The 10,509-nt window shown below is 37.7% G+C and overlaps 1 protein-coding gene across 1 annotated transcript; it reads right to left on the bottom strand.

Annotated features, from left to right (window-relative positions):
• Nucleotides 1-2,721: 2,721 nt before the first annotated feature.
• Nucleotides 2,722-9,333, bottom strand: TMEM128 (transmembrane protein 128). Its single transcript, XM_009328852.1, has 5 exons — nucleotides 9,119-9,333; nucleotides 7,018-7,182; nucleotides 5,708-5,816; nucleotides 4,662-4,691; nucleotides 2,722-4,106 (listed from the first exon to the last, which is right to left on the bottom strand). The coding sequence occupies exons 1-3, from the start codon at nucleotides 9,331-9,333 to the stop codon at nucleotides 5,717-5,719; spliced, it is 480 nt and encodes a 159-aa protein (XP_009327127.1). The 3' UTR covers nucleotides 2,722-4,106; nucleotides 4,662-4,691; nucleotides 5,708-5,716.
• Nucleotides 9,334-10,509: the final 1,176 nt, after the last annotated feature.

The following is a 10,509-nucleotide window of genomic DNA, read 5'->3' as shown; positions in this document are numbered from 1 at the left end:
GAGTACTGCGTCCAGCTCTGGAGCCCTCAGCATAAGAAAGACACGGACCTGTTGGAGCGGGTCCAGAGGAGGGCCACGAAAATGATCAGGGGGATGGAACAGCTCTCCTGTGAAGAAAGGCTGAGAGAGTTGGGGTTGTTCAGCCTGGGGAAGAGGCGGCTTCGGGGAGACCTGATTGCAGGTTGGTTGGTTTGAAACAGAATTTATTAGTTCTGTATTAGGCCAAATAATTATTGGCCTAATAATTAGGGCCAAATTATTACTTGGTGATGCCAAATCATTAACTAATCATTATCGAATTAGTACAAGATACAGCTTGTGCAGTATATACGACCTTACAGCATTTTTGTTAAAGTTGGATTTGTTTTTTCTTTTCTTTCAGCTTCATGTGAAGGACTCAAGTAACTGTTATCCTGCAAAGTGGATGTCACTTTTGTTACATTCCAGTATTTTTATTATTTCTAATACTGTTTGTTTGCTCTAACTGATACCGTAATTCTTAGACTACCCGATTTATAAATAAAATGGACATAACCATAGGTCAGCCAGTGGCTGGGAAAAAGCAACTGATTAGTGAATGATTGAAAGATAGAAAGGTTTTACCTCTCCTAGTAACATAAAGCATTTCATCACTGCTTTGTAAAGCTTTTATTTATCTTTCAATATTAAGCAGATGGGTAATGAGTCAGTTATATAGCCCAAAATCCTATCTGGGGACTCCAGAGGTCACCTAGTCCAACTTCTTGCTCAAAGCAGGTTGGTTGATTTGAAAGTAATTGACACTTAATAAAATGTTGTGGGTTTTTAATACTATATTCTTTCCGTTTGAATTGACAGCTAAAATACTGTTATCTGCGTATGTACTTGTAAACTTATAGATGACAGAGGAGACATTTCTCGATCTATTAAATTTCTAATGTTATGTGTGTTACCATGTAGGAAATATTTTATTACCTAATCTCTTGACTTCAGATCTGCTAGTGTTTGAAAAAAGATACAGATAAGGGCCTAGAAAGCTGGTTGACATTTACATCATGGTTAATTTGCAGGGCCATCAGTGAAATAAATGGATCCTACTTGTGCTGATACAGTTTGTCCACAGCCAAAGATAGATGATCAAGCTGGAAATAACAACAATATGAACAATATTATTGATTAACAATAATATGAACACTATTAACACTACACAAGAATTTCAGAGCACAAAGTAAATTCTTTTGATGTATGCACTATTTTTCAGTATTCAGGATGTTATTGTTCTGTAAATTAACTTTTCATTCTCAGCAGTGCCTGTTAATGAAGTTGCCATTTTTCTTCCTCAGCAAGGAAGAGGCTGATACTAACTTAAATGCCATTAGTCATACACAGTTGGGAAAATAAAATAACTTTGTCCACTTTGGCTGACATACCTCAGCATCTGGAAACCTGTGCACCATTTAGCTGCTAGACCATTTTATATAGATCCTTGTGTTAAATACTTTCACACCCAGACCTTTTGGAAGGTAGGAGAATGTAGAAGCTGGGTATTGAAACTTGTTAAAATTTACTTTTTGAGACTGTTGCTTGAAGTCTGGACTGTTAGAGGAGACTGTGTTCTTCATTCTGACTTTCAAATTCCCACCATTGCTGAAAACACAATACATGAAATGTTTAATAATGAAAAACAGATGTTGTCTTAAGCTGCTACAGTTTCATTAAGGAAAAAGGTTGCTGTCGGTATGCAATAAAAAGGATCAGTCAAACCAAAATAAAATACATGTACCACTACTGTTAAGTAGCTTGTAGAGTAAGTTAACATCTCAGTTTGTTTAAATGTAATATTTAAGTTTTCCAAAACCAGTTGTACTTCACATCTTTACAGGGCAAGTTGCTTATCTTCAAGTCTTCGTCTTTTAACAAATTTTAACAATTTTACATCTGCATACACAGGTATATTTGAGTAACTTTGTTTATTACAATATTTAAATGCAGTGTTGCTCAGGGATGGTAATTATCACTGTATTTTTATTTGTCAACTATATAAATGCTCTAGGTGTTTTAAGTTGCCTTGTACTCTTGAATTAAAATAACTATTTGCTACATGTTTCTTCAGATTTATTCTTCTGGACATCTTAATAAACTTCGTACAAAAGCAATCGATTACTGTTCAGTACTTAACTGTTTAACCATCCAATTCCACTGTTCTTGGGGACTGCCAGCCCATCATTTTGCCTGTAAAATAGATGTTCATGTAGATTTTAAATACTGTACTTGACTCGGAGTATGTTTGTCTTTCACGACCTCTCAGCTGGACGTACTGAAGGTGTAATACCATTCTGTACACCTTTGGAGAGCTAAAATCCCAGGTATCTATGCTCATTGTACAAAAGTCCTGCAAAGTCTTTCAGTAACAGTTATGAGTATCCGATGCAATACTTAGGCACTTACTGGCTCACAAGGAAGTAGTGGCGAATCTGGAAAGAAGTTAAAACAATGTTAGCTGTAATTAGCAACCGGACAAAATGTTGCTGCCGCTTGCAGTTCTGTGAACTCCTTGCTTTTGTTACTGCCTTACCACCAAATAAAGAATTTAGGGCAAGAGATTAGAAAGAGGTATCTTAATAGAATCATAGAATCATTAAGGTTGGAAGAGACCTCCAAGATCATCGAGTCCCACCCTTCACCCCATCCCAACCATGCCACTAAACCCATGTCCCTAAGCGCTACTTAACAGTAGTGGTACATGTATTTTATTTTGGTTTGACTGATCCTTTTTATTGCATACCGACAGCAACCTTTTTCCTTAATGAAACTGTAGCAGCTTAAGACAACGTCTGTGTTTTTCATTATTAAACATTTCATGTATTGTGTTTTCAGCAATGGTGGGAATTTGAAAGTCAGAATGAAGAACACAGTCTCCTCTAACAGTCCAGACTTCAAGCAACAGTCTCAAAGAGTAAATTTTAACAAGTTTCAATACCCAGCTTCTACATTCTCCTACCTTCCAAAAGGTCTGGGTGTGAAAGTATTTAACACAAGGATCTATATAAAATGGTCTAGCAGCTAAATGGTGCACAGGTTTCCAGATGCTGAGGTATGTCAGCCAAAGTGGACAAAGTTATTTTATTTTCCCAACTGTGTATGACTAATGGCATTTAAGTTAGTATCAGCCTCTTCCTTGCTGAGGAAGAAAAATGGCAACTTCATTAACAGGCACTGCTGAGAATGAAAAGTTAATTTACAGAACAATAACATCCTGAATACTGAAAAATAGTGCATACATCAAAAGAATTTACTTTGTGCTCTGAAATTCTTGTGTAGTGTTAATAGTGTTCATATTATTGTTAATCAATAATATTGTTCATATTGTTGTTATTCACAGCTTGATCATCTATCTTTGGCTGTGGACAAACTGTATCAGCACAAGTAGGATCCATTTATTTCACTGATGGCCCTGCAAATTAACCATGATGTAAATGTCAACCAGCTTTCTAGGCCCTTACCCCGATCTGTATCTTTTTTCAAACACTAGCAGATCTGAAGTCAAGAGATTAGGTAATAAAATATTTCCTACATGGTAACACACATAACATTAGAAATTTAATAGATCGAGAAATGTCTCCTCTGTCATCTATAAGTTTACAAGTACATACGCAGATAACAGTATTTTAGCTGTCAATTCAAACGGAAAGAATATAGTATTAAAAACCCACAACATTTTATTAAGTATCAATTACTTTCAAACCAACCAACCTGCTTTGGGCAAGAAGTTGGACTAGGTGACCTCTGGAGTCCCCAAATAGGATTTAGGGCTATATAACTGACTCATTACCCATCTGCTTAATATTGAAAGATAAATAAAAGCTTTACAAAGCAGTGATGAAATGCTTTATGTTACTAGGAGAGGTAAAACCTATCTATCTTTCAATCATTCACTAATCAGTTGCTTTTTCCCAGCCACTGGCTGACCTATGGTTATGTCCATTTTATTTATAAATCGGGTAGTCTAAGAATTACGGTATCAGTTAGAGCAAACAAACAGTATTAGAAATAATAAAAATACTGGAATGTAACAAAAGTGACATCCACTTTGCAGGATAACAGTTACTTGAGTCCTTCACATGAAGCTGAAAGAAAAGAAAAAACAAATCCAACTTTAACAAAAATGCTGTAAGGTCGTATATACTGCACAAGCTGTATCTTGTACTAATTCGATAATGATTAGTTAATGATTTGGCATCACCAAGTAATAATTTGGCCCTAATTATTAGGCCAATAATTGTTTGGCCTAATACAGAACTAATAAATTCTATATAACAGAATTTACTTGGCTGTTCATATAGAAAACCAGAATGTTTTCATGAGGTTCAGCTGTTCAGGTTATCTGTAATTCACTTGTACTACTTACTTTCTAAGTACAAATTACTACAGAATGGTTGTTTTAGTCTGTTAATATGATCAGCGCTAACACACTGAAATGCATCCCTTCCCCACATCCTTCCAGTGCTCAGACAGAACATCGCTGAATGTTCGTAATGACAGAACGAACCAACATGATTTAAAGAAGTTTGCATTAACCAGTCTGACTGAAGCTCCCACAACACAGTAGAGAGGTTCTGAAATAACTATTGTATTTTTCAGAAGTCTATAGGTGTTGTCAGGGTATGACCTAAGTTACTTACCTCCTTAAAAAAAATCAGGTTTCTTGGTATCTAGAAAATAGGGAAAAAAATGCAACACTAGTTTCAGTTTGTTTATGCAAACAACAGCTGTGTTTCACTGTCCCACCCGTTAAGTATTTTTTGCCTATAACCCTGGCACTACAAGAGGCTACGCTCAAAATCCAGCACTGTCTCATTCTTCTTGCTGCACTCGTAAAAATGCCGGGAGACTTCCTCACTGGAAAGGGTTTGTGATGGCAAGCAAAACCGAACAGGCTTCCCCACATTCCCTTGAGAAGCCCAGCAAACAAGACCTGCTGAAGGAGTCACTTCGCTGGGTGACGTAGACACCTGTGATACAGGGGACATCCCTTACCCTATTTACTGAGCGGTCTTTGATGTCTTGCTTAACCTTTTTCAATTTCACAGGACTCATTTGGATAGTATATCCTAACAAAAGATGCAAGAACCCCTTTTCAATGTGGCAGTTATGGAAAATGAATTTTTCAAGTCAACAAAATATCTGGTTTTGCCTTTGAAAGGTTGTTTTTTAAAGAACAAAGAACTTCTGATGTCTGGCAGTTTTCCAGATAGCAGGTTGATCTGGACTGTTCATCACAGAAAATGAGAACAGCATACTTCAAGACAAGACAAAGAATTTGAATTAAAAAAAAAATAAAAATAGAGAAGACAGTTGCATATGGATGTTAATAGCTTCTCTCCTTCTTGACTATCAGGTCAAGCAACTTCACTAAGAAGTTTTCCCAGTCTGGGTAAAAGCTGCAGGTATTTGGCCTGTACTCCCCCAAACCATCCATTCTCACTAATCGCTTCTTTTCACTGTCTAGAACAGAATCTTACAGGAAGAGAAAAAGGATATTCTTCCCCTTAGGACACTTGCATGTTCTCCGGTTACTCTATGTGCCACAAAATGTCAATATTCTAAAAGCGTACACAAAACACAGAGAAGGAATCCTTAAATGGTCTTACAATCCTTAAGTGTCTAATAAAACAGCTCATGCAACAAGATAGATGGTTTTATGTGCTTAAACAATTCAATTATTTACCTTAAGGACTTATCCCAAGAGTGACACAAGCATCACAACACCCATAAACTGAGTGAAGAGCAACAAAGGTGTCATAAACGACCAGACAGGCCACAAGGCATTGTTGAAACTGGGAATAAAAGCAGGAAGTTTCTGGTAAGTTCAATTGTCATATTATGGAAATATCAGCCACACAAAGAAAATATGGCACAAGAGGAAATGAGATTTAAATTACACAACCTGGAAAAATACTTGTTTCTTTAAGATTTGAGAGAAAACAAAACGAAAAGACCCCAGCATCTACTTATTAAATTGGTAGTTTAGTTTACTGTTTATTTACTGACAACTCATCTGAGAACTTCAGTAGCTGCTGTAGATTTTACGCTGAGCAAGTCCACTTGGTCCCATCAAGGGTAAAGATACCTTTTACTTTCAGAATCTCTGTATATGAAGCACCTGAAAATTAACTACTCTTGATTTTTCCAGGGACATACACGGCAGCTAAGAAAAGCCTTAACTTGTACTTCCAGCCAAGCAGATTTCAGTTAACTGAAGAGAAAGGGGGAAAACCAACTTATTTTACAACTGAATTACAAGGATTATAGATTTGACTAATTCTAAACTATAAGGAACCTTTATCTTCTTCAGTGTTCCTTTTTTCCCCAGCATTGCAACGAATACTGACTGACATTATTCAGATGCAACATCTGAACTTAAAGAGAGAACCAGCTTTCATGCAGAGAGCAAACAAATATACTGGCACACACATATATAATTTTTTCATTCACATGCACGTTTGCTCAATTCTGACTCCTATCATCTCATAAAGAAAGTAGCTCTTACTAAAAGTACCATTCTCTGACAAGATATAAACCCTTAAAGCTCATATAACAATAGCTAGAAGTATAAATTTCAGCATATGTTTGCTGTTTATAGATTGTTTGATAATGAAGAACTTCGTATTAGAAATTGATCAGGCATAATTTTTTCTCAGCTAGAGAATACACCTTTGTCTTAATTTGTAAACCTCACAAAGAGTTGTCAGAGGTGAACAATTTACACTAACAAAGCTGAGGACTTCAGTTTTCCCATAAATTTTCACAACAGAAAAGATCCGGTGTATCCACAAGTACACTTAATATACAGTTCCAACAGTTGCAACTCTTGTTTTGTGAATGAATGTTGAAAGTGGAAGAAATTATGCTACGTAAGACTGGTATTGTCACCAAAACACTTAGAATTAGAGAAATTACACTTTTTATAAAATGAGCCCAGTAACACAGTTAGGCTTGCACAGGTTTAGCAGAAGTTTGTACAGCGTTCAAACTTACCAAATTGCTGCTGCAATAAAGGTAGCTGTTGTGATAGATATCAGTGCTGGATACCGTGCATCGTAGTCCTCAATTCCACAATACCACTCAAGATATAGTATGCAGTAAACGGCAACAGATGAACTTGCAGTCAATAAACAACTGCCAGAGACAAACCACCAACAACTGGGGGGTGGGGGGAAACACATTAAAGCATGTTAAGCACAGTCACATTGCAGTTTGCACATTAATCTTCATTCCAGTCTAGAAACAGAACAGACAATACCTGTTAATTATACAGATTGGCCTAGAGTGCCTGTAGTTTTTTTCTTAAATTACTTTTACAAAACAATTTTTGCCCTTCTAAAGCTGTCTAATATACATAACTAATCGAGTTTAATTTTGCAATGCAACACTCCTGTCATTTATTTTTCCCTCAAATATTTTGGAAATGCAACGCAACAGACCTTGTCAGTGATCTACTATACTACCACACCAAAAATACTGTCGGTAATGAAATAAAGTAGGCTCCACTGCAACTGTGCTTCTCACTATGAATTAGACTACTGATTTCTGAGCAACAGAAACATTGCAGAAAGCTTTATTAAAGTTTCAAGTTTATGAACTCTCAAATTTAACAGAGGAGAAGCATGAAGATTTTTCTTTATAGCAGCTGAAGAAAACCATAAAGAACTCCAGGATTTCAAACTCAGAATCAAAACACAGGGTATGTGATTATTTAGGAAGACGCACTTTTGAGCCTCTTTGAGGACATACTTCAAGAGTAAGATGGGAAAGACAGCTTGGGAGGAAGGTGCACTTTAATAAAATCTTATACTCATCTGAATGTCTATTTAGCAAATAAAAATTTTAAAAAGTGAATTCTTATTACCATAGTTTGATTACTAAATTCCAAAGGGCAATCAAGGATCTTCCTACTCAGGGCTAACATTTACTCTGTTAGAGCAAATATCGTATGCTATTTTGGGACCTCAGTACTACCAATTGAGAAATCTGCATTAAGAGAGCAGTTGCCATAGTCTACCTAAATATGCAACACAGGAAGACAGGGTACTGCAGGGAGCAGATGGGGCCACCCAAAACCTTGATCACATCCTGGAGTCACTAGGTTGTATCCACAGCCAACTGGATGTAGGGTCTATCTAGGCCAGCCTGGGAACAGCAGCTCTAGAGGACCTCACAGCACAGAGCGAGGCCCTGTTCAGCTTCCATATTGATATGACAATGACAATAAGAGAGTTTTAAAAGCACTTCCAGGTGAAGCTATCTAAAAATATTTAACATCCATCAATCCCACTGAAAATAATTTAATAGAAAAGAAATTATTTCATAAAAATAATTTCACTAATCTTTCACTAGTCTACTCAAAGAAGTCTAGAGAACTTCATTTTGATGTTTAAAGATTAATTTCAGCTTTTTTTGATTAAAATAAAATCAAAACCCCAACGCTTTCAACAAAACAGGCAGCAATTTCTTGTACGGAAGTGTAAACTTGAAGATACAGTATTAAAACATCCTGCTATTCAAACAAATTTTGCACATACACAGATGGCTCAGTAGAGCCTAAAGAAAAAAAATAATTATAGCAAAATTTTAAGCATTATGGTTTCTTAAAAATTAGTTTAATAATAATTCCTTAGGTGGTCATCTGGTCCAACCCCCCTGTTCAAGCAGGGTCACCTAGAGCCAGTTGCCCAGGACCACATCCAGATAGGTTTTAAGTATCTCCGAGGATGGAGACTCCAGGACCTCCCTGGGCAACCGGTGCCCGTGCTGGGTCACCCTCACAGTGAAAAAGTGTTTCCTGATGTTCAGAGGGAACCTCCTGTGTTCCAGTTTGTGCTCACTACCTCTGGTCCTGTCTCTGGGCACCACTGAAAGGAACGTGGCTCCGTCTTATTTCCACCCTCCCTCCAGGTATTTACATACCTTGGTAAGATCCCCCTGAGCCTTCTCTTCTCCAGGCTGAACAGTCCCAGCCCTCTCTATTCCTATTGTAGATCTTGTTTATCCAAGATTTAAAACACAGTGTTCAGATGTAACAAACTGAATATGATTGTAAGATGAAAACACAACTTTCTTTGTAAGAAAAGTACCTTACCTATCTGCTTGAACAGCTTCTTTAACAGTTTTAAAAAAATCAAAGTAGTATGTCACAGCAATTGATGCCAAAATCCAGAATGCAGAATGAATATTCAGTCTGGTAAGAGCCTTCCTCTCCGTCTCTACAGCTGTAGACTCTTCTGTAAATAAGAACATAATTATAGCACTAAAGCCAGTCATTAAGTGGAGTGTGATTATAGTTACGTAAAACATGATGCTTTATCCTTTTAATTCATTTATCTTTGGAGATTATTATACTCGGTATAATACACTTTGTATTACAGAGGAAGTATTCTAAATAGCTCTCCTTTTTCCCGAAATAAAACAGACTACGCAAGGTACTCTCTGATAAAACGATAAAGCAGTAACAATCAGCACATACTGTGTGTGTGTACCTTCTTAAGAAATGAACAGCTGACTAGATTATGAAAGGGTTATTTAACTAATTTAAAACCTCCTGGTGTTATTAAAGCATTTTTATTAATCAAGCATATAGAAAGTCAGGTTAGTCTTTCCGATTACTAATTTATTTGTATCCTTTTTTGTTATTTTCAGTATTTGCAAACCGATTTCAGGCATAAATAATTTTCTTGTACTCAACTGCAGTTACTTCACAAGAGATTTTCAACTTCAGTTTCACGAGCTAGCTTGATTCACATTGCATACCTTCAGCAGGTAAACTAAAACTATCATTATGCAGAAAAGTATCTTTTCTTTTTTCCCTCATCACCATATATCGTTTTAGAAGAAAGCAACAGAGCAAGCAGATCTGAAAGCATATTTTTGTGCATGACAGTAACCAACTAACACACTCAGTACTTATAGACACTGTCCAAAAAAAGGCGTCAAAGGTGCCTTTGATGTTTCATACTTTGAACTTTATCACTAGAAGTTATTGGTGGCCTGTGTGGCTCCAGTAGTGTAATGATTGCTGGCTCCTCCACCTCCATTATCACCAGCTGAGTGTACTAACAGCTCTGCTGGAGTTTACAGGCATTTTTATTTCCTAGATTCTTCCTCATCTACTAGAGCTTGGGCCTGGAGCATTTAAGCACTTCACCCCCATCAAGAAATCCGCGGTTGCAAGTGTTTTACACAACTCACGTCTCCCTTTTCCCATCCAATTCGCTGTTACGAGCGGACACCCGAGGGAAGATGTGCTGGCTACGAGCAAGCAGTACCCCACCGGCAGGGCGACGCGCCCCTTTACCCGAGGAGCCCCCTCACTCCTGCAGTGCGCAGGGTCCGTCCCCTTTCCCCGCTCCCGCCGCGGGAGCTGCGGTGCGGCAGGCGATGCTTGTCACCGCTCCCCGCCCGGGCATTTGTGTCACACCGCCCGCCTCGCAGAGCCTGGCTCCGCTCCCCTCCCGGCGGGGTCTCCGCGTCCTC

Source organism: Pygoscelis adeliae, unplaced genomic scaffold, assembly GCF_000699105.1.
Source record: "Pygoscelis adeliae isolate BGI_AS28 unplaced genomic scaffold, ASM69910v1 Scaffold66, whole genome shotgun sequence".
In the NCBI taxonomy this organism is placed as follows: Eukaryota; Metazoa; Chordata; class Aves; order Sphenisciformes; family Spheniscidae; genus Pygoscelis; species Pygoscelis adeliae.
Note: the sequence above shows the minus strand (reverse complement) of the source record. Positions and strands in the feature narration are given on the sequence as shown.

Excerpts from the sequence above, each read along its gene's own strand:
- TMEM128 (XM_009328852.1), bottom strand. The coding sequence starts at position 9,333 with ATGTTTTACGTAACTATAATCACACTCCACTTAATGACTGGCTTTAGT. Across the intron at positions 7,183-9,118 it reads GAAGCTGTTCAAGCAGATAG|TTGTTGGTGGTTTGTCTCTG; the intron begins GTAAGGTACTTT and ends CCCACCCCCCAG. Across the intron at positions 5,817-7,017 it reads TTTATTGCAGCAGCAATTTG|TTTCAACAATGCCTTGTGGC; the intron begins GTAAGTTTGAAC and ends TTTTATTCCCAG.